The following is a 23,026-nucleotide window of genomic DNA, read 5'->3' as shown; positions in this document are numbered from 1 at the left end:
GAGGAGGCGACGTCCGCCCTGTCGGTCTCTCCCCGGGTCACCCGCGGCCGGGACAGACCGGGACGGGAAGCCGCGGGGGTAAATCACGTGTTAACTCGGGGGGAGCTGATGGGAGCCGCAGCGATGGCGCTCACCCCCCTCTCGCTTCACGCGGCCCCGGGGCGAGGAGCGGCGCTGCGCCCGGGACGCGCCAGGGAGAAGGCGGGCGGCGGGCGGGCGCCGCACCGAGGAAGCGGGAGGAGCTGGTGTCCGCCGCCACTGCCTCCGCCGGGCGGGCTGCTGGTCTCGGGAGCCCCGGGCCCGGAAGGCGAGGCCCTTGGCGGAGGCGGGACCCTGTGGGCGAGGCCCAGGCCCGCCGCGGGGTCTGACCTGCTCTCGGTGGGTGCGCCTCTGCGTCCCTGGGGCCTTGGATGCCGCCAGCAGCCGCCGGTGGTGCTTGTGCAAACGGACCAGACCGTCCGCCGCCCACAGGCGCTGGGCCAGCGGGCCGCCAGGGGCAGCCGACCTCCCGGCTGCAGTGGCGCCGCCCCGGAACTGCCCGATGCACAGGGTCTCCCACCCAAGGGCAACCCGCCTGTGAGTGAACAGGCAGAGCGGTGGGCACTGGCGCGGCCGTGTGGTTGATGCCGGCTCCGCCCCGTGCCCTGTCCCAGCCTGTAGCGCCCACTTTGATCCTGGCAAAGCCTTGCCCCACCCCACCCAGGGCTGGGGGGGGAGGGGGCGGGCGGAGCAGGGGAGCGAGGCAGGTGCTCCAAGTTCCAGCTCCGGCCCCAACCCCACAGGCCGGAGGATCGACGAAGGGCCCCTCCATTCACCTCGGAGCAGGTCCCATCTGTAGGCTCTGCACCCCTACTGCTCCTCCCGGTGGGTCAGGCGGCCACACCCACAGCCCCTGCCCCGGACACCTGCCACCCTCAGGGGCAAGGCCCACAGAGCACCTGGGACAGCTCTCAGCGCGTCTCTCCCATCTTAGGAGGACCCAGCCCACCTCCCTCAGTCTTAGAACCAAATAAAGTCACTCAACCCAACTTTTTAAAGAAGTCTGTTTATTGAAAGGATCTGAAAATAGTAATAAGGCTCTCAACATTTAATAAACTTTCAGGATATTAACAATATGAAACATTAAGAATTTACTTCAAAAACCCATAGCTTTCTAGACCATCCCGACATCATCTGCTTCAGGGCGGGCGGGGCTTGGGTTCCGCTCCCTCAGCCCGCAGTCCAGCCCCCAGGTGGGTGGGCAGGTGGCAGGGAGCCCACCTGTGTCCAACACCAGGCCGAGTGCCAAGCACCACTGAGGTCCAGGTGCTGAGGTGCCCCAGCAGGGACAAGAGTGGGCACAGCACTCAACACACATCCACACAGGCACGGAGGGCAGAGACCAGCCATCGAGGCCTGGCTGAGCGTGGCCACGCATGTGGCTCTGGACACCTCATTAGCACAAGATTGGGGCGTGTGTCCCTGCAGGGGGAAGACCCTGCCCGCCATCGCCCCGCCATGAGGCCCAGGGCGGTGCTGAGCCCTTCCTTCTCCCTGTGCAGCTGATGGAAACCCACAGAGAGAAATCCGCTACTCGAAGACCCCACTGAGGGTGTCTGCTGGGCCAGGGGGCCAAGGCCACATGCAAACTGAGCCTCGGCTCCAACCATGGACTCCACCCAGGCTCTGTCCCGCATGGCAAACGTGCACATGCTTGCACACGCCCCAGCCAGCGGGCCGAGGGAGGGCGATGCTGGAATGATGGGGTGTCCTTGAACCCCAGGGCCCGCATGAAGCATCAGCACTCCCTTCCGCTCGCACACGCTTGTCCCAATCTTCTCGTGACAACTGGGGAGGCCCAAGGCTCCTAAATGAGTCACCGCACGGCAGCCATGGTGGACTAGACAGAGGTCCCACCCGCGTCACAGAGCACACAGGACGAGGCTCCGAGTTAGGGCAGGGCGCGCCCTCCTCCGGGTCCTCCTTGCGCACCAGCATGAGAGTCTGAGACTGCCCGCTGGGCGGGGCGACTCTCGTGAGGAATGTTGGGCCGACCTCACCTGCCGCCACCAAGCTCCCGGTGACACTCACTCTGGCCCCGTCACACCAAAGCAGGGGTAGGAGGCGGGCCCATCCGCCCACCAGCCTGTGACCACCTCCCAAATGCTCCTCACAGGTGCTCCCCTGGGGGCTCGGGGAGGTGCGGACAGGGGAGCCTGTGGCCGAAGAAAGACTCGGCTGTGAGACACTTATTTCAACTCCAAGGACAGGTCCCTCCACTCTGCTCCCTCTCAGTGTGACAGGCTGACCCGTGGTTTCCTGACAGAGAACACGAGAGCCCGTGCAGCTCGTGGGATGGGCCTGTCGCTTACGTGGCTTATACAGAAATGCAAAAAAGGTCAGATTTAAAATGCTAAAAACAGCTGATCCGGCTGACAAAGGCAGATTCTGGGGCTCCTTCTCTGGCTACAGACAGAAGACGTGGCACCTGATGCCTGCAGGGCATGTGACGGGACCACACGTGCAGCGCAGCGGGCGAGGCTAGCTCTCCTCCTCGCCCTCCTCGTCCGTGAAGTGAGCCTGCCGCTTGCGCACGTTCCAGTGCAGACACTGGGCCAGGCTCTCGAACCAGTCGCTCACAGGGTCTCGCACGCAGATGGAGGGGAGCGGGTAGCACGAGGTAGTGATGCTGATGCTGGGGACGCAATGCCGCACGTGAGCCCAGGCCTGCCGCCCCGCCCAGCAGGACCCTCCCTCCTCAGTGAGGAGCCTTTTCAGACCTGGCTCTCCAGTCTGGCCAGGGGTCCCAGGGGTACTGTTGTATGTCCTGGGACAGAGCCATGAACCCACTCAGCCCACCCCAGTCCCTGGAGGGGACCCCCAGGTGGGCAGGATGAAGAGACAGAGCAGACAGGTGCAGCCACGAGCAGCTCGCTCTCTCCCCACCAGGGAGAGCAGACCACAGGGCCACACAGCAACCTGCGTGTGTTACAGGCTGCCGACAGGCATGGGTCCCCATGTGACAATGTGAGACAAGGACCCCGTGGCAGGGGGAGGAGGGCAGCAGGCGGGCACACCCCTCACTCCTCACCCTGCTCCGGCCCAGCGCCCACCCACCTGTCTCCATGGCGGATCTCCTGCCTCTTCCGTCCATCGAAGGACACCCACACGGTGTTCCTTGCTTCTGGTGACAACATGATCTGCAGGTATCAAGCAGGCAGGTGTGACATCTCAGAACCCTGCCTTGGAGGGCGGCACCGACTGGGGGCCTTGGAGGTGCCCATAGCACCCACTAGAGGCCAAGGCCAGTTCTGAGCGGAGAAGACGTCCACCCTCCGCTGGAACCCAGGGCCAGGCCCTGCTCCAGCTCACTGACTCCACACAGAGCAGCTCCCACTCCGTGGGGACAGAGCACCCCGAGGGGCTACCCAGCTCCCAGCGCAGCCCTGGCCCCTCCACACCCCCCCACTCCCCGGCAGTGCGAGCCCAATGGGCAGAAATGCGGACGGGAGGGGGGCCCCTGCGGGGGAACCGGGGCACGAGGCCGCTGGCAGAAGCAGAGGTCAGCACCACGAGCCCCTGGCGACAACTCGGCCTGGAAAGGGTGGCGAGGGCTCTAACCTTGAGCTCGACTCCTGCAGGGACCACGATGGGCCGGAATGACAGGGAGTGGGGACAGATGGGAGTGATCATGATGGCTGGCACGTTGGGGTGGATCATGGAGGCCCCGGCCGCCACTGCGTACGCCGTGCTGCCCGTTGGGGTGGAGACGATCACGCCTGAGGAGCAGTTACAGGCTCGCTCACCATGCACCCCCTGCCCACGTGGAGTCCCAGGGCGCCCACGACAGACCCGATGCCCACGTACCATCACCCTGCACCGTGGTGATGAGGTGCCCGTCCAGGTAGACGTCCACGTTGGACAGGTAGGAGGAGGGGCCTCTGTCAATCACCACTTCGTTTAGGACCTGGGGGAGGGGAGGCCAGCGCACACTGAGGCGCGGAGCAGCCTCCAGGGGGGTCTGTGCGGCAGGCTCCTGGGCTGTCTGGAAGGTCCTGAGGGGGGACTCCCCTTGGGGTCCAACCAAAGTCCCCCACCTTCCCCCCCGAGGCCAGGAGACAGCTGAGGGCCAGCTGAGGGGCGTGTCCACTGACCTGGTGCTGCATGACCTGCTTCCCGGCCTCCGTGTCCCAGTCCGAGGCCAGCACCCCGTTCTCACTGACCCCGTTAGGGAGGGCCATCTTCTTCCCTCTGAGCTCCTTCACGACCTTGACCTTCAGCCGGCTCCGGAGGATAATGGCTGCGTTCCCTAGGGACCCGGGTGATCACACCCCATAGCAAGCAGAGCCCTGCTCGACCAGGGACCCCCCTTTCTCCTCCCAAAGCGAGAGCAACACTTCTGTCTTTTGTGAAAACCCCTTTACTGCCACTCGGCACGCAGTGCCCTCGACCTGGGACCTGCTCACACTTCTCGATGTTAGGAAACACGTCTGAGCCAACCAAGTGTAGAAATCGCTGAACCTTGGGGGGGTAGGAGGGGGAAGGTGTGGGGTACCTGCTGATGGGAGGAGACCTGAGTGGGTGGTGAGCACCCAGTACAGCGCAAGGTGGCGTGCTGGGGCTGTACACCGGAAACCTGTAGTTCTGTTAACCAGTATCACCCCAATAAACTCAATAGGGGGAGGGGGTCTCTGAAACCTGGAACACTACATGTTTCCCTGAACTCTTCAAAAAACCCAAAACCAAGGGAGAAGATGAGACTAGGCTCAGAGCTGCTGTGGGTTCCAGAACATTCCGACTCACCCTGTATCACCTGAGTCACTTGGGTCTGAAAGTTCTCAAAGTTGAAGGGGGTCAGGAAGCCCAGCGAGCCCAGGTGGAACGCCATGACGGGAGGCACGCTGCCCTGAGGTGGACGGAGCAGTCACTAGCTGACCAGTTGTCCTGGTCACCCGTGTGGCTGACCACATGCTCCCCAGGGCCAGTGCCTGCAGGGGCGGCGCCAGGCCATGTGACGTGACCACTGAGGTCAGCAAGGCCAGGAGGGCCCTCTCCACGGCCTCCAGGCCTGACCTCTGACCCCTGGCTGGGCCATGCAGGAGTGAGGTGGACTCAGGGCTCAGGACAGCCCACTGGGCTCCTGTGCAGATTCTCCCCTCTGGGGCCACCCAGGGACCCGAACCCCAGGCCCTGGAGGGTCCCCCCCATGGCCCCTCCCCCAGCTCCAGCACCACAGAGAGGCGCTGGCTGTCTGCACCCGCATCCGGCAGACCGAGCACCCTGACGCTCCCTGCGCAGCCCTGCAGCGGGAGGGCGGGAGCGGCGCAAGGCAGCATGGACTCACCTGGAAGAGCGAGGAGGCGTAGAGCAGGGTCCCGTCCCCGCCCAGGCAGATGATGAAATCGATCTGGTTGGAAATGTCGTCATAGTCTAGAAGGCAGGCGAGAGGCGCGTCAGCCGCGAGCAGGGAGCATGACTCTGCTCCCGCAGGCACAGCGCAGGCGCTCACCTTCTCGGAAGGTGCAGAACTTCTTCTTCACGGGCCCGAAGCTGTCGTCACCCACGATAGCAGGGTCTTCTAGAACCTTCTTCTCCACATACACGATCATGTTGTTCTCCTGGGGCAGAGGGTGCGTCAGCCCCAGAGGCCCAGCCGGCCATCTCAGCGCTTTATGACCAGGGAGACCAATTCCCGCGTCTCGGCTGCGAATCGCCCTCACTGCCCAGATGGCCATTGTGAAGCGAGCCTCCTGCCTTCTCCACCCTGGCTCAGACCCCGGGGCCCATGCCCCTGACACCCGGGGGGTCCTGCTGGCTCAGACCCCGCCCCCGACACCCGGGGGGTCCTGCTGGCGGGACGAGGGGTCTAGGCCACCACGCACCTCCATCAGGTACACGCAGAGCTCCTTGAAGGGCTGCAGCAGGCTGGCGTCCCGGATCTTCTTGATGACGAGGACGCTTTTCGGGGACTTGTTCCACGTCAACCGCTGGCTGGCAGGGTCCTGGATGTGCCTGAGGGAGAGGAGCTCTCGCTGCGGCAGGTGCACCACAGGCGTCAACAGCTCTAGGGCTGGGCCAGCCAAGTCCCGAGGGGCCGCCTCCCTCCTCCCGCCTGGAAGGCCCTGGCTGGGAAGCTGTGTCTCCCAGGCACTTGCTGCCTGAAGCGCCCACTGTGCGCCTTTCTGGTCCCTGATCTCCCCGCTGATCTGAGCTTTCAGTCCCGACAGCACCTGACGGCACCAAGGGTGACAGCCCTGCAGACCCGGTCCCAGACAGACCAGCGGCCCCCCCTCCGAGTGCAGGATGGCGCTCCACCCACTGAGCGGCTCTGGCCGGGCCAGGCTGATTAGCGTTTAAACATGTCTCCTTGGCCCTAACCGGTGTGGCTCAGTGGATAGAGCGTCGGCCTGCGGACTCAAGGGTCCGGGTTCGATTCCGGTCAAGGGCATGTACCTGGGTTGCAGGCACATCCCCAGTGGGGGGTGTGCAGGAGGCAGCTGATCGATGTTTCTAACTCTCTATACCTCTCCCTTTCTCTCTGTAAAAAAATCAATAAAATATATATTTAAAATATGCTTTCTCTTTAAAAAATATAAATAAATAAATAAATAAATAAATAAATAAATAAACACGTCTCCCCGGCCACGTGGCCAACGCAGGTGCGCGGCCCTCGGGCGGCTCCAGAGCAGCTGTGGGAACAGCACCTGCGAGGCATCATCTCCTCCAACAAGTCACTCAGATCCTCCAAACAGCCAACGTCTTGCATTTTAGAAACAATTAAAGGAGAAACATATTTGCCCCACCAAGTGTGCGAGTATAATATATGGTATTTTCTTCCTAGATTTTTTTCCTGAAAAATCAAATCAAGTCAAATCAAAACTGGGCATACTCGCCCCCCCCCCCACCCCCTTCCTCAAAGGCACTGGAGACACCCACTTGAGCGACTTCTCACTCAGCACCAGAGCCTCCCCACACAGCGACCCCACTGGACGCCTGGGCAGGGCCCCCCACACTCACATGATGGTCTGGGGGTTCTGCAGCACACAGGCCTTTGGTCCGAAAGTGGTCACTGGGCATGGCCCGTGCAGAGAGCGGGTCCTCCTGTGGGGAGAGCACAGCAGGTGACGGCGAGTGGCTCAGGGCAGCCTGGATCAGCTTCTCGGAAACGCTTTCATCCAAATGACAGCACTTGTCCTGTGTGGTCCCGAAGGATGCCACCCTGGGCTGTCCAGGTAGCACAGCCACTGGAGACACCTGGGCACACCTGGCACCAGCCTCAGAACCAGGACCCACCCCAGAACAGGGCCCTGACCTTGGGGACGGCCTGGAACCTGGGCCTGTGCAGGCTGCCTGTGGGCCTGAGGCTGTAGGAAACCATCCCTGGGACCCTAGATGCTAACAGGGACCCCCCTCCAGCCGCCTGTCAACAAAGACGATGCTCCTGAGCGCCCCACTTCCCAGGAACTGAGAGGTGACAGAAGCACAAGCCTCTGGACGAGGGCACTGCGGCCAGCACATCCTGGGTGCCTCGGTGCCCTCCCTTCTCTCGGCCTTGGGGGACTAGTGCCCACCCCACCAGGAGGACGCCCGGCTTGGCAGAGCAGGGGGATGCACCACCCCCACCCCCAGCCTCCAAGGATCTCACAGGCTCTTCCACAAGGACAGCCACAGGGAGCTGGTCTCACTGCTGAGCTCAGGGCTCCACGCCCTCCTCCCCAGCACACAGAGCAGGCTCCCTCCTGGCAGTAGCCACCTGCACCCAGGTCTGGCTCAGGGCTGGAGCTCACAGCCCCCAAGGGCGAGCACGGAGCCACACCAGGGCCTCGGGGACGAAGAGCTTGGAAATGGGTCTGCAGTGGATTTGCTGAGTCAGTGTTAGCTGGAGCGGGGCGTTCTCCCCTCCCCTGCTGACACCCACAGGCCGCCAGGCTCCCTGTCCTCTGCACCAGAACGAAGGGTGTGTGACACGCCCACAGAGCCAAGCCCAGAGCTGTGGCCGGGAGCCTCGCCGCACCTCGTGGCCTGAGTGCGGAAGGTCAGCAAAACTCAGGAGGAAGCCACCTGGGAGAAGCTGCCTGGCCCAGAGGCTCCGGCTGCCCTCCCCCGACGCGGGGTAGGACTTTCTACCCAGAAAACCATGCCAGCACCTGTCGCCGCGCCACACCCCGTGAAGGCGCTGTGGGCTCCTCCACCTCACCTGGCACCGCCATGCGCTACTCCCAGGACGCCCCCAGCCTGTCAGACGCGGCCCCGGCTCCAGAGGCAAAGTCACTGTGGCAGCTTCCCCCGGAGCCTGGTGTTTGCTGTCCCGGGAACCAGAGCCGTGCCCCCGGTGTCATCACCTCGCCTGCGGCAGGTCGCACGCCGCTCTGCACACTGTGACTCAAGGTCTTATGCAAGAGCGGCGCGGCCGGCCGGGTGGAGGCAGGGACACTGGTCCGACCGCCCTGTGGCTGCGGCCCCGCCAGCCCAGCCGGGAACGGGCCTGGGCCACACACCGCCGTGGGCACAGGCGCGGGCACCACTGAGGACAGAGCTGGGCAGCGCCGAGCGCGTGTGCAGCTGGGACGTGCTGGGCCGAGGAGGGCCGTCGTACCTGAACTCCTTGGTGCTCGCCAGGGCGGGCGAGGCAGATAGGCTGCGGGACTTGGCGCGACCCCGGATGGGGTGGCCCGGCAGAGCGTCCTCATCCCCGTGGCAGGCGGCACAGCGGTAGGAGGACGTGTCTGCACTCAGCCCCCTCCGCACGTTGACTTTCTCCGGCTCCATCTCCATCATCGATGAACAAGGGCTTCGGTCCAAACACCAATGCCTTAATTTAATAAAATAAAGCAAGTAAGAGACGACGCACAGAGCCACGTCTACCGCCCGGCGCACCGCTCCTCCCGAAGTGCTGCCGGCCCCACCAGGGCCCGCCCCGTCCCAGGCGCCCAGGAGCTCAAGAGCGTCCGTGGTTCAATGAATCAGAGGATTCAAAAGGCCAGAAGCGAGAGTGGCGGCGGCACTTCTCTCACGAACCCGGCGGGGGGGGGGGGGGGGGGGCGGCAGCGGTTAAGAGAGAGAACCCGGGGGCATTTTAAACGCCTCTCAGTCCAGAAAAGCTGAACAAACGTAACTAAGGCGGCAGCAGGCACACTGGACTCCGTGCCCTGCAAGCAGAGCCTGCGCTTCCGTCCGAGAAACAGTTGCCAAGCGGACCCGTTTCCACCGCGAAGAAAGCCTCAACCTCCGAACCGCGTGAGGGCCAGGCACCCGCGGTGGAGCAGAGGCAAACCCGGGCCACGGGCTCTCCCAGCCCACTCGGCGCTCAGCTCCACGTGGACACAGCACGGGCAGAAAAGAAAGGCTCCGTGTCAACAGGAAGCCGCAGCCTGGCCGCCGGCCTCCTGAGCGCGAGCGGAGGAATGAGCTCACTCACCAGGGCCGGAGTCAGGGAGTCTAAGGCCGGAGAGGTGACAACTTGGATCATCAAGTGATTTTCTAAGAAAACTCCTGACTGACGAGAGAGAGAGAGAGAGAGAGAGAGAGAGAGAGAGAGAACACGGACCGCCCCCAGTGCTGGGCCGTGACCCCGAAGGGTCCCTCCCAGGAGTCAGCGTGGAGGGAGGACAGGCCCCGGCTGAGGACGACCCCAGGCCGGGGACCAGCAGGTGACGCCACACCAGCCTCCACAGGAACAGGCGGCCAGGCCAGGACACACACGTCCCTGCCCCCAGGCTCACAGCCTCCTCCTCCAGGAGGCAGGGCTGGCACCAGCTGGGGAGTGTGGGGAGGGGAGGAGGGCGGGGAAGTGGAGGGCTCAGGCCCGCCAGGGGAGGTCAAAGGTGACGGATCCTGAAGGCACCCCACCCCCGCACTGCAGGCGCCCGAGGAGCCCTGAGCCCCAGGTGACAGTCCTGGGGGTGAAAGTCACTGAGAACCAGAACCACCGAGGGCCCGACAGCCCCCTGGACCCGAGGCGACGGAAGCACCGAGGCGAGATGCCGAGACAGAACAGCACCGGAGGCAGGACTGCGGCAGGTGCAGGGTCTGCAGGGAAGCTACAGCGACTGCACCCCACAGGCGAGCTCCTTAGCGAGACTGCAGGAGGCACCGAATGCATACAAACCAACAGGACTTCTGTAAACCAGCAGCGAACAATAAGCTGAGCTTTAGAAACACCAGACCCAGCGCTGACGGGCAGCACGTGGAGGGCACAGCTGACCAAGTGTGGGGCCTGCTTCCCGGGCCAGGTGAGCGGCCTGGGCCGGGGCGGGCAGCACACAGCTCAGGCTGGAGGTAACCAGCACCAAGTCGCATGTGTGAGCTTCTCATCAGAAAGAAGACCCGCCTCGCAGTGGCGCCTCGCAGTGGCGGGTGCTGGGGCCCTGCTCTGGGAAGCTTCGCGACACATACAAACTATCCAAAGTGCGGCACTCCTGCCACTCACACCCTGGGACATGTCAATCACGCCCCAATCAAAAAGTTGCAGAAAAGACAGAAGGCTGCTGACAGGTCAGAGGAAACAAGTGAGGGAAGGACAGCCGCTCAGGACAGGAGGGGACACTTCCCTCAGCCCCCCCACATCCCCCGCCCCATCCACAGCAGACCCTGTGAGGAAGGACACGCTGAGCCTAAATCCCTCCGGAAGGGGCAGGGACCAGGCCCGCTGAGCCGAGGGAGAGCAGTGCTGCCGTGAGCTGCGTGTGGTGCCGACACCAGACGGACAGACAGGCCAGGGACGGAGGACGCCCTCCCCGAGGCGGCCAGTGGGTTTCAGCAGCGGCGGGGGCGACCCCGGAGGCACCGTCCCCTCCCCCGCGCTGGAGGGAGCGCTGGGCAGTCTGAGTGGCTGCGGCTCTGGCGAAGGCTTTTAAACAGAACACGAAAAGCACAGACTAAAAGACACCGAACCTCGTTAGGACTGAAGTCTTTCACCTTCACCAGACCCTGTTGATACAGGAAATACTAGCGGTGGGTGACAGAAAACATCTGCTAAACACACGTGACAAAGGATTGTAGCCAGAATATATACAAACTTTCAAAACTCTGCAAACAAGCCCATTAAAAACCTGGCCAAAGCCGCACAGACAGCGACACCAGCAGCCACAGGGAAACGCAACCAAAACCAGTCAGACCACGGACGCCGGCAGAAAGGCGGGTCTGGGCGCTGACCGCAGCCTGGGCCGGCGGGCGAGGTCTCGGGGCCGGGACCCACAGGCACGGCCCGGGGAGAGAGGACACGCAGCCTGGATGGAAGTTTCTTAACATGTTACCCACACACCTGCCCAGGCTACAGCCACCCCACCCGTGTGCGCCCCAGGAACGACACGTGTGCACACAGACCTGTACGCAAAGCCTGGGCACCCCACACCCCACAGCCCTCTGCTCAGGTCTTCGCTCCAACGGCACCTCCACAGGGAACGCCTGCGCCTCCCCCCCCCGCGGTCCCCTCTCCCCCCGCGGTCCCCTCTCCCCCCGCGGTCCCCCCTCTCCCCCGCGGCCCCCTTCCCCCTTTCCACTGGGTCTCCCTCCCTCCCTGACCTACAACCGAAGCTACTGACACTGACATTGTCCTGCTCAGGCTCTCGGGGCCTAAGAGGTCCCCCAGCCCCTAAGTGCTGCTGCCCCAGAGGCGGGGCTCAGGGGACAGGCTCACTCAGGGGTGAGCACTCAACCAGGAGCTGATGCCGCCCCCGGGTGGGGCCAGGAGACACAGGACTGAACCGGTGGAGCCCCCACTGAGGAGCCAAAAGAAGGGGGTCTGGCAAGGAGCCTGGAGGAAGCTGGAGGGTGAGGTCGAAAGGCAGGGTTGGCAGGAGGACCACAGCCAGGGACAGGGCTCGACGGTGAAAACCCAGGTGGCTCCCTTACTTCCTTATTCAAAACTGCCAAACAGCCACTGCACTGAGCATCGGCTGGCACTTCCCTGGATTAACCCACCCAGGCCTCCCTCGACCCCAGGAGGCCGGCACCACAGATGAGAGGAGCGACCCCACATGGGCCCACAACTGAAAGGGTTGTTCAGACCCTTATTAGTTAGGAAGTCGGGCTGAGTCATGGGCTGGCACCCAGAGGCCTGGAGGCCGCCTCCATGAACGCAGAGGCACCAGCAAAACATGTCAGTCTCCTCTGACCCGCTCAGGGAGGCCAGTCGACAGCCCGCAGGCCTGGAGAGGGCCCCATCGGTCATGCTCCAACAAGGAAATGGTTCGAATTGGGCCCAGTGATGTCTGAGAGCCCACAGGGAAGGTGGCAGAGCATAGGAAAAGCACCTGGGGCAGACACGGGGGACATGTCAGGCGTCAAACGCCAGGGCAGGCCACCCACCCTGCTGCCCTATATCCCTCCCCCCCAGCGGAGCCAAAACCAGGAGCAGGGACGGGTGGCATGGCACCAGGCAACCACGCCACCACGCCCCGGGCCAGGTGGCACAGCTGGCGTCTGGGCCAACACTCCCAGGCCCCTGATCAACCACAGCAGACACAGCAGGGAGGCCCAACAGAGACCCAAGGCCTGAGCTGGCCAAGGGCCCTGGGAGGCGAGAGGACCCTGCGGATCAGCTCCTCGGCCCATGGAAACAATGCCTGCCGCACCTGCTCCCAGCACGCTGGCCAACAGACCCGAGGAGCACAGGCAGGGCCGGCATCAGGCTGCAAGGAGCTGAACCCGTGTGGAAGGCAGGCCAGGCCGCCTCCAAACGCCCAGAGGTGAGAGAAGCTGGGGAAATAATGGTGATAAAATGACAACGGAAATGGCTGGGCGTGGGCCGTGGTCACTGAGCCTGCGGCCTGAGCCAGCGGCCTGAGCCGGCGGGGAGGCTGTAACCCTAGAAGCAAGTGGAAAACTCTCATTCCAAGAAGGGACAGAAATAACTGCCTGGTAAGGGTACTAGGCCTTGAGAAAATAAGGCAAATGAATGAATTAAACCCATGATGCTGAAACGTTCAAAATGGTTATAATAATTTTATAATCATTAGATTTTTATGTATTTTGTTTGATGTTATGAGTAACATACTCACAAGAATAATTGATTCGATGTAATTACCATTTAAATGGATGAGGGAGTTAAAGTCTGTAACCAGCCCTAACCGGTTTGGCTCAGTGGACAGAGTGTCGGCCTGCGTGGATGTTTCTAACTCTCTATTCCTCTCTGTAAAAAATCAATAAAATATTAAAAATAAATAAAAAAATAAAGTCTGTAACCAGTACTCAAAGTTTAATTTCTAAATGTGTTTATTAGTTAGGAAGTCGGGCTTAGTATTGTACAGAGCGCCCAGGGCGGGCTCCTCGCAGGCAGAAGACCACCACCCCACCCCCGCCCGCACCAGCAGGCAATGAGGGTCCCCCAGCTGCACCGGGAGGAGCCAGAGGCCCTTTCCCAGCCGCCCTAACCCACAGCTCAGCCCGGTCCTGGAAGAGCTGGACACGGCTGCTAGGGCTAAGCACGCAGGTGGCAGGTGGCGCTGTCTACGCTTCTGCCTGCAGTTCACGAATTACCGACGTCACTCCAGCCCTCGGGGTGATGTTTTATGCTCCCAGAGTAGCCTTACTTTGAACACAATATATGCTTAAAAAGAATAAACCAATCGCCAATGCGTTTGTTCTGGGAATGCAAGGTTGGCTCAACCAATGGAATGCAGCACATCAGCAAGGCAAGAAGGAAACTCACCTGATGACATCAACTGATGCACAAAACTCCACACCCGCTTATGACACAGATTCTCCGTTATGAGGAAGAGGGAGGACTGTCCTGACCTCGATAAAGAACATCCACAGGAAGCTACAGCTGACATCCAACTTAACGGTGAATAGGTGAATGTCTTCCCTGACAGTGCGGGCAAGGCTGAGGTCTGCTCTCGCCACTCTGCCTGACAGTACAATGCACAAGTCCCGGCCGGCACAACAGGCAAAACAGATGGAGACTAAAGTAAAAAGTCATCTACCATCACTTTAAAAATAATGAGATGTGCCTGGCCGGCATGGCTCAGGGGTTGAGCATTGACCTATGAACCAGGAGGTCATGGTTCAATTCCCAGTCAGGGCACATGCCCGGGTTTCAGACTCCAGTGCCAGTGTGGGCATGCAGGAGGCAGCCAATCCACGATTCTCTCTCATCACTGATGTTTCTATTTCTCTCTTCCTCTCTGAAATCAATAATAAAAATATATTTACCAAAAATTAATGAGCCCTGACCGGTTTGGCTCAGTGGATAGAGCGTCGGCCTGCGGACTCAAGGGTCCCGGGTTTGATTCTGGTCAAGGGCATGTACCTTGGTTGCGGGCACATCCCCAGTGGGGAGCGTGCGGGAGGCAGCTGATCGATGTTTCTCTCTCATCGATGTTTTTAACTCCCTCTCCCTCTCCCTACCTCTCTGTAAAAAATCAATAAAATACATTAAAAAAAAGTTAATGAGATGTAAACATAACAAAATATGTAGAGAGCCCTGGCCAGGTAGCTCAGTGGGTTAGAGCGTCATCCCAATACACCAAGGTTGTGGGTTCAATGTCTGGTCAGGGCACATACAAGAAGCAACAAGTGAATGAATAAGTGAACAACAAACCCTTCTCTCCCCCCCTTCCTTCCTCTAAAATAAATAATTAAAAAATTAAATTAAAAAACAACCATGTGGAGGGCTGTGTGCTGAGATAATGAAACACTAATGAGAAGAGTCAGAGAAGATGTGGGTCAGGGGGACACTGCTCCTGGGCTGGAAGGTCAGGCATCACGTCTCCCAAAATGGTCGAATCAATGTCTGTAAAATCCGCACGAGGCTGCTTTGCGGCCGCGGATGAGCTTCTTCTAAAAGGGTAGGACGTGAAGGCACGCGAATAGCTAGCACCATAAAGAACAAGGGGGAGGCTCGCTCTCTGATTAAGACTTACTTTCCAGCCCTGGCCACTGTGGCCCAGTTGTCGTCCGCACACTCAAAGGTTGCTGGTTTGAGTCCTAGTCTGGGCACGTGCTGGGTCCCCAGCTCCAGCACGCAGGAGGCAGCTGACAGATGTCTCTCTCTCTCTCTCTTTCTCCCTCCCTCCTTCTCTCTCTGAAAATCAATTTAAAAAACACACACAAGACTTACTCTCTAGCGGAAACAATCCAGGCCAAGGCGTCTGGAGGAAGGCAGGCCCAGGTCCGGGAAGCAGCGCTGAGCCTAGAGACAGGCCCAGGCAACGTGCTCAGCGACCTCTGCCAGAGGCACACAAGCCACTCAGTGCGGAAAGAACCTTCCACAGATGGTCCTGGGCAGGAGAGCGAACAACCTAAACTTCACAGCGACAACCATCAGCTCCAAGCGGATCGAATCAATCACAGTACAAGTGCCAACTAGGAAACTGCTACGAGAAAACACAAGGACTCAGTGCCAGAGAGAACTGCTTATCCGCGATATAAAAAGCACAGCCCATAAAAGGGAAAAACACAGATAAACTGGATTTCGCTCAGCAGCTTGCTCTGTGGGAGACCGGGTCAAGGATTAAAAACAAGCTACAGAGAGAAAACAGCGAACTAGCCAGCCACCAAGGACGGTGCCCAGGGCGCACTCACAAGACACAACAATCGAATCCACGCGAACTAGAACGCGGGAGGAGCCAGCCTGCGAAGGCTCCTGGGCCACGAGGAGTGGCCATGCACCCACCAGGACCACCCAAATGAGGAAGAGCCAGAGAGGGGGCGAGGGCCGTCCTGCGCAGGGGAGGGGTGGGGAGGGGGGAGCCCGCACAGTCCTCTGGAAAACAGTCCGGCAGTTTCTTATAAAAACTGACAGACAGCCCAGCACCGGCGGCACCTGGGCCTGTCGCAGAGGAAAACTGTCCACGAAAAAGCCCGCACGCCGGCCGGCCTGACTGCTGGGTGGAGCGTCGTCCGTACACAAGAGGCTGGGGTTTGACTCCCAGCAGGGCACACACCTCGTCTGCCGAGATGGACCTAAGAGGAGGCGTCACGCTGAGGGCCAAAGCCAGTCGCCAAGGGCCACAGTCTGAAGGACCCGCTCACTGCCCAGCAGTCACCGAGGGGCCGTCGAGCCAGAGAAGGGGCCGGACGGTTGGGAAGGGCGGGGCAGGGTGCGGTGAGCAGCCACACAAAAGTACACACAGCGAACACGCAGGCACACGCGGTAAGACTGGTGGCAACTGCAGAGGGTGGTGTCCTGCAGGCATTTTCCCGTGTCCACTTCCCGGCGCTCACGCTACTGTGCCCTCAGTGTGGGCGGCAACCCTGGGCGCTGGGCGAGGAACCCTTCTCTCTGTACCATTTCTACGGCCTCCTGGGAGTTTGTATCTCGAAACAGTTGATAAAGTATGGTAAGCCAATCCAAACCACAAAACGCAAATGTACTTACGAACTGTCTATTTATTACACACTAGAGGCCGATGAAGAAGTCCGTGCGAGAGCAGGCCACGCAGCCCGCTGCCTCCACCCTCGCAGCCCCGGCTCTGTCCGAAGGTCGTCCAGACAGTCGTTCTGCTATTCGGCCGTTCAGTCGATTTGCATATTATACTTTTATTATCATAGATCATCTAGAAGCTGTTTGATGACCAGGCAGTAAACTATTTTATAAAATAATCACTCTGGCCGAAACCGGTTTGCCTCAGTGGATAGAGCGTCGGCCTGCGGACTGAAAGGTCCTGGGTTCGATTCCGGTCAAGGGCATGTACCTGGGTTGTGGGCACTTCCCCAGTGGGGGATGTGCAGAGGCAGCTGATCGATGTTTCTCACTCATCGATGTTTCTGACTCTCTATCTCTCTCTCTTCCTCTCTGTAAAAAATCAATAAAATATATTAAAAAAAAATCACTCTGAATATTTTAAAACCTAAAGTATTCCCTCCACAGCATACTTTTCTGACAATGGTGAGTCAGGAGCACATTTAACTCAAGTCTGCTTGGTGGTTAACTGTCTGAAAAGCTGAAATTCTAACTCTACCCAAGTTCATTCAAGCTCCTGACAGCAGGAACCTAATTTTAACCAACAACTTCTGCGTGGGGGGGGAGTTGAATTAGGAAGCTGTGCTGGAGCCCAGTGACGAGTATTCAGAGGCGAAGAGGTGAGGAGACAGTGAGGTGCCCAAGTAAATGTATAAAAACTCAACACAAGTCACACACAGACAGACAGACAGGAACCTAAACCATGATTCCGGTGTGAGTTTTCCATATGTACCTGTTGCCCGGCCCATGTGGTTCAGTGGTTGAGCTTCGACCTATGAGCCAGGAGGTCGCAGTTCGATTCCTAGTCAGGGCACAGGCCCAGGTTGCGGGCTTGATCCCGTGTGCGACCTGATGATTCTCATCATCCATGTTTCTCTCTCTCTCCCTTCCTCTGAAATCAATTTAAACACACACACACACACACACACAACATATTCGTTGAAACTGAATAAAAAAGGAAACTTCGTTTGGTCACAGAAATGGGAAACTGTCCAACCTCACTAGTCAGTACTGAGCTGGGGGGGCCCTATTACCTCGTCTTTTCCTCTCCCCCCAAGGCCAGCAATGATGTGGTGAGAGTGGCCCTCACAAAGACTTCTAGAAAGTTCTACGCGGGGCAGGAGCCTGACCTTCAGCCCACACCTTCCAGCATCAGGGACCTGAAGGGCTTTGTGAGGGGCGGCAGCACCCTCCCGGCAGGCAAGGACACGCGGGTCTGCCCAGCCGGCCCTCGCCCACCTGGTCCCTCTGCCGTGAGCGGGCACCCCGGCACCTTCACCCGTTGTCTGATACTGCCCTCTACCTGTCCTGATGCGTGGAAGGCAGAGAATGGCAAGGAGCGGAGTGGGTGCCAACGGGCAGCCACCAACCACCAGCAGGCACCAGCTGCCTGCACTGGTCCAGCACCCAGGGCCTGAGGCCCTCAGTGGTCAGCAGGGCAGGTGGGGTGGCGGTGAAGCCCAGGAGGCCGGGGCCTGCCCCCCACAGCCCCCCCCAGGGTCCCTCTAGCTGCTGTAACAGTCAGGCCTGCAGGGAAGCTGTGATTTCAGGCAATAAGGAAATAGGCCGCGGGCGGTCCGGGGTGTGGCTCAGTCAGTGGTTGAGGGCCGACCTATGAACCTGAAGGTCACGGTTTGATCCCCGGTAAGGGGTCAGGGGTCAGGGGTCAGGGCACACGCCGGGTGGGATCCCCAGTAGGGGGCGTGCGGGAGGCAGCCGATCAATGACCCCCTCTCATCACTGATGTTTCTCTCTCTCCCCGCTCCCCTCCTCTCTGAAATCAATAAAAACATGTCGGGGAAAAAACACAAAAAACAACACATAGTCCACCAACTCCCATGGGAACCGCCGGCCTCATTCGGCAGGCTGCACCTCCTCATCCGAACGCCGAGCTCCCTGCTTATCGAGGGCACGGCCCCCCTCCGCGTCCACCACCCAGGCGCCCCAAGAATGCTGCGTGGCCGGCTGGGGTCCCCTCCGCCTTCGCCTGGGGGTGGCACGCGGTTTGGCGCTGGTGACATAACCCCCAGGAGCGCCATCTCGAGGGCCGCCCAGCGCAACCACTGTGAGCGCTGCTCGAGCCTCGCGCGGGGGCAAAGGTGACGGCGAGGAAAGCCGGGGGCGGGGGCAGAGGTCAGCAAGGCCCGGGGGGGGGGGGCGCGGGACCCCATCCGGGGAAGCCCCATCCCGGGGAAGGGCCTGAAGGGCGCCGTCCGGCGAAACCGGAGAGCCGCTCGCTCCCCCCCCCCCCCCGGCCCCGGCCCCCGAGGGCGCGGCGAGAAGCGCGGCCGGCCAGCGACGGGAACCGGTTATTCCGGAGCGAAGCGCGCTCGGCGGCAGGGCCCGGGGCAGCGCCCGGGGCAAACACCTCGGAGACTGACCGCTGCCCGGGGCCGGTCTCAGCGTCCCGACCAGCAGGGTCCGTGGATCGGGGTCCGGGGTCCGGGTGGGGGTCGCCGCCGCAGGCCCGGCCGAGGTCCGGGAAATCCCGCGTTCCCGGACCCGGCAGCGGCCGGCGCCTCCCGGCGTCCACACCCCCCGACCCTGCGACCCCAGGCGGCGCGGGCTGGGCCGAGGGGCGGCGCGCACTCACCGTTCGCTGCCGCGGGCGCCTGCGGGGCCGTCCCCTCGCCCGGCTCCGTCCGCGGACTCCGCCACCCCGCAGCCGCTCGTCGTCGCTAGCCGGCCCCCGGCGCCGCGGCCGCACCCCGCCCCATGGCCACCGGGACCGCGGCGCCGGCCCACCGAGCAGCAATGCCGCCGCGCAGCCAATGCGCACGCGCGCCCCGCCCCGCGCATGCGCCCCGCCTCACCCAGCTTGCCTACCGCGCACACTAGCCACGCCCCCCCCGCCACGCCCCGCGCATGCGCCCCGCCTCACCCAGCTCGCCCGGCCGCGCCTACCGCGCATACGAGCCCCGCCCCGGCCCGCAAGCCCAGGGCCCCGAGCTCGCCGCGGGGGTGCGGTCCTTGGACACCAGCCCCGCCGGTGGACGGGCGCTGACGCTCCGCCGAGTGACATCGGAGAGTGAAAAGCCAGGACAATTCCTTGGCAAGTAGAATGGGGAAACTGAGGCAGAGAGCTGGACAAACTGTGCAATTTCCCGCCAGGTGCAGGTCCCCTCTCTAGAGATGACATCCAGGCCTCAGTTGTATTTCAGCCCTAGGCCCAGGAAAGCAGCAAAACCAAGTGGGCACAGGACCCGCTGCAATGACTGATGGCCCTGCCCTGCCCTGCCCTGGCGCCAACCAGCGAGCAGGGACGTGACCCTGAAAGGTGCACCTGGAAGCTGATGCGTATCCTGCCGAGACCCGCCCCGAGACCTTCCCAAGACTCCCGCCTGCAAGAGAGAAATAAAAACCCTCACGCACGCTCGCACGCACGCACGCACTCTGCCCCCGGGGAGCACACCCGCGCCTTCCCCTCTTCTTCCCCCGCAGGCACGCACCTTCGAAACCTTAAGGGTCCCCAGGAAACATCACCCAGGGAGCAATGGGCAGCGACAGCTCTCCCTGGACTAACCCCCCTGAGCTGTCCCCGAGGCCCTCGGTTCTCCGACTTCCCAATGAGCCGAGGCAGCCCAGCCTACGCCTCCTGTTGCTTCTTCCAAGTCCGTCCTTGTTTCACTGTCCCCAACTTTAATAAACACTCGCGATCCCCTCAACTCCTGTTGTGAAATCTTTCCTGCACCAAGTCAAGAACCACACGCCACCCGCCAGCTCCAGGCAGACCCACTCAGAGCCAGGCTCCCTCCCCTGTCTGGTAACGGAGGATGAGCCCTGGTCCCCACTCACACTTAGGGCTGCCCGCCCACCCCTGCCCCCCACTCGTGACTCCTATCCCACACCACTCCCCTCCCGGAAACCCAGGCAGGCTAACGACAGGCCCCCATGCGTGGTGACACCACCGACGAGGATTCCATGATGACTTATGCTTAGAAAGAACATGTTTTGGGAACCAAAACTCAGTGTAAGGACCTACGACAGAACCACGCCCCGCGGCTGCCAGCACAGGAGAGGGAGCCAGCCCACAGTGCCCATCTTGTAGCCTCTGGCGGAGCTGCTGCCCCCCGTGGGCTCTCCCATGGCTTCCTGAATTGAAAGTCACACCCAGTGCATTCAGGAATCCCGTGCCAACGGTGTGCCAGGGACACGTCAGGAACACGCTGCTGCAGGGTCCCTGCAGGAGGTTAACGGCAATGCGCACGGGGTACTCTGAGACCTGCCTGGCTCCCCGAGTGCCAGCCATCATTCCTCCTCTGCGCTGAGGACTCCCCGACGGGGAGCACCCTGACCCCCTGCAGCCACCTGGACCCAGGTTTCCCCAGCCCCCCTACCAGCCGCCGTCCGTCTTCTCTGGCTGGGACTCCTGGCCCTGTGTCCCTCGACCTGGAACACCGCTGCTCGCAGAAAAGGACATGTTTCACTGCTGTCCTCGGGCCACTGGGCAGTGGGGTCACCGGGGTGAGTGGAAAGGGGACAAGAATGGGGAAAGTGTGAGGGTATTTCTCAAGTTGTGTAACTTCCCTAGCAAGTTGTTTTGAGAACTTTGCTTCCCCAAAGCGGCCACCAGCCACACCCACAGGAGATCCCCTTGGTTGCATTTTGGGATATTCACTCGTGAAAAGAATAACACCAGTGTTTGACCTAGCACTGGCCTGCCGAGAACCTTCTAGAGCAGGACCGTCTGCAGAGAAGGCACCACGGCATGAGTCCAGGCAGTGTCACTCACCAAGTGACAAGGCAGGCACCCTTCCTGTGTCCCTTCTCTAAAAGGAACTTGTGCAGGTGCATGTCTGTAACCACGGCAAACCCCCCAGCCCCCCCCCCCAACCCCCACCCCCACCCCCCACTGGCAGGAACAGGAATGCTTCCTCATTTCCGAGAAAACAGCTGCATCTCCCGTGGGTGCCTGACCTGGCAATCACGCAATCACAGGGCCCCGCTGGGAGGGGTGCCTCGGGGTGTTCGGAAGGGGCTTAGAGGCTCTGTCAGGCTGGGGTGGGGGGAGGGCCAGCAGCAGCACGCAGGTGGGGGTGGGGTGGGACGGAGCCCGGTTTGGCTGGGTGTTGGAGGCAGGGTCTGCCCCGAGGGGCTCAGGGGTCCAGAAAAGCAGTCTGCCTACTCTCCCTGTTGCCAGAGCTGCAGACGACCTTAACAAAGTTCCGTATTTGTTTCTTGGTATTCTTTTCTTTTTTAAATGGCTCCATACTGTTTAAATTTCACACTCCCAAAACCTGGACCCACACTTTAAAAAATATATATATTTTTATTGATTTCACAGAGGGAGAAACATCAGTGATGAGAATCACTGATTGGCTGCCTCCTGCAGGCCCCCTACTGGGGATCGAGCCCGCACCCCGGGCATGTGCCCTGCCCAGGAATGGAACCGTGGCCTCCAGGTTCATTGGTCGAGGCTCAACCCGAGCCCCGCTGGCAGGCCTGGACCCACACTTTCAAGGGACAGCGGGGGGAGGGTGGGGGGGCAGGGGGTGAGAGAGGCAGGAGCTTGCACCAGGGAGGTGTGGAGCAGGGTGATGGAGCTGCTGCCCAAAGCTGGGCTCATGGAGGGGGCACCCTGGATTTTGGGTGCAGTCAGGGGGACTCCCTGGCTCTAGAGGACAGGAAGGGGATGCACCAGGCTCACAGATGCAGGGAGCCAAAGGGGTGCTCCTCATTGGGGTCCTGCTCCCAGCTCTGGGACGTTGGCCTCGGCTGTACCTGGCTGGGGTGAGTGCCGGGGTGAGCAGGGGCTGCCCAGCACCCAAAGGGGAAGTGGCCGGGAGCCTGGGAGCCAGGGAGGGCGGGAGGCTCCCTGTGGAGGGGTCTCTGGCTCCCGGGAGGTCCTCATTTATCCCTCTGGCCTCCAGCCAGCAGACCTAGGACCGGTCCGGCCCTCCTGCCCGGCCGGGCCTCACCCTCCAGAGGCCGGTCTAGGATAGGCCACTAGTATCCCGTGAGGGCTGGTTCCAGGGCGGGGGTGCGAGGCCAGCACCTCTCCCCGGAGACCAGCCAAGAGCCAGGCTCACCGCTCAGGCAGAAAGGAGACTTCCCCGGGGCAGTGCCCTCCCCAGGTGCCGGGGGAGGGATGCCCTGCTCGCAGTGAGGAAGAGCAGCAGGGCAGAGAGCACGGCAGGCACGGCACCCCTTTGCCCCCCAACTCTGGGAGGCAGCCTGGGGTGGGAGTGGGAGCCCGCGAGGCCTAGCCCGCCTGTCCTGACTCCTCAGACTCCTCGCACCCGGGACTCAGCTCTTTCAAGGCCTCTAGGATGCAGGTGCTTTTGTTGTGGGCAGTTTTCAACGGGGATCTGAAGGGGAGGTCACCCAGTGAGGACCTGAGGGGCAGGGTTTGGCCTGGGCTCTGGGAAGGACTGAGCAGGACACAGGGAGGGGGCTTGGCGATGGTGGGGGGACTGGAGACCTCAAGGTGGGGAGCTGAGCAGGGGGCAGGCTTGGGGAGGAGGGGCTGTCTGTCCCCAAGGCCATGGGACTGGTGGAGGGCGGAGTGGGCTGGGGACACGACGCCATTGGCTCCCTGGTGAGCGCCAGGCCCTGCTCGGCGCTGGGGATGGAGGAAAACCCGCGCTGGTGGAGTGAATGCCACTGCCACGAGCAGACAGGTGCCGGGCGCCCAGCACCGAT

The 23,026-nt window shown here is 61.5% G+C and overlaps 1 protein-coding gene across 2 annotated transcripts; it reads right to left on the bottom strand.

Moving 5' to 3' along the window:
- Positions 1 to 1,026: 1,026 nt before the first annotated feature.
- Positions 1,027 to 20,829, bottom strand: NADK (NAD kinase). 2 transcript variants are annotated; one of them, XM_081086857.1, is made up of 12 exons: positions 20,722 to 20,829; positions 8,576 to 8,791; positions 6,997 to 7,080; positions 5,862 to 5,991; positions 5,489 to 5,597; positions 5,324 to 5,409; positions 4,783 to 4,885; positions 4,134 to 4,288; positions 3,847 to 3,946; positions 3,601 to 3,758; positions 3,097 to 3,179; positions 1,027 to 2,674 (listed from the first exon to the last, which is right to left on the bottom strand). In XM_081086857.1, the coding sequence occupies exons 1-12, from the start codon at positions 20,802 to 20,804 to the stop codon at positions 2,521 to 2,523; spliced, it is 1,461 nt and encodes a 486-aa protein (XP_080942983.1). In that variant the 5' UTR covers positions 20,805 to 20,829; the 3' UTR covers positions 1,027 to 2,520. The 2 variants fall into 2 exon arrangements, with proteins under 2 accessions (XP_080942983.1, XP_080942984.1); XM_081086858.1 differs by lacking the exon at positions 20,722 to 20,829 and adding an exon at positions 18,978 to 19,102.
- Between the last annotated feature and the right edge of the window lie 2,197 nt (positions 20,830 to 23,026).

Source organism: Myotis nattereri, assembly GCF_964212035.1.
Source record: "Myotis nattereri genome assembly, chromosome: 3".
NCBI classification, from domain to species: domain Eukaryota; kingdom Metazoa; phylum Chordata; class Mammalia; order Chiroptera; family Vespertilionidae; genus Myotis; species Myotis nattereri.
The sequence above is the reverse complement of the archived record's forward strand: the minus strand, read 5'-3'. Positions and strand labels throughout refer to the sequence as shown.

Bases quoted from the DNA above. Each gene is read 5' to 3' on its own strand.
- NADK (XM_081086857.1), bottom strand. From the start codon at position 20,804: ATGTCCTTTTCTGCGAGCAGCGGTGTTCCAGGTCGAGGGACACAGGGC. The intron at 4,289-4,782 runs GTGAGTCGGAAT...CCGGGTCCCTAG, and splicing joins AGTGACTCAGGTGATACAGG to GGAACGCAGCCATTATCCTC. The intron at 3,947-4,133 runs GTCAGTGGACAC...CCCCTCCCCCAG, and splicing joins AGCAGGTCATGCAGCACCAG to GTCCTAAACGAAGTGGTGAT.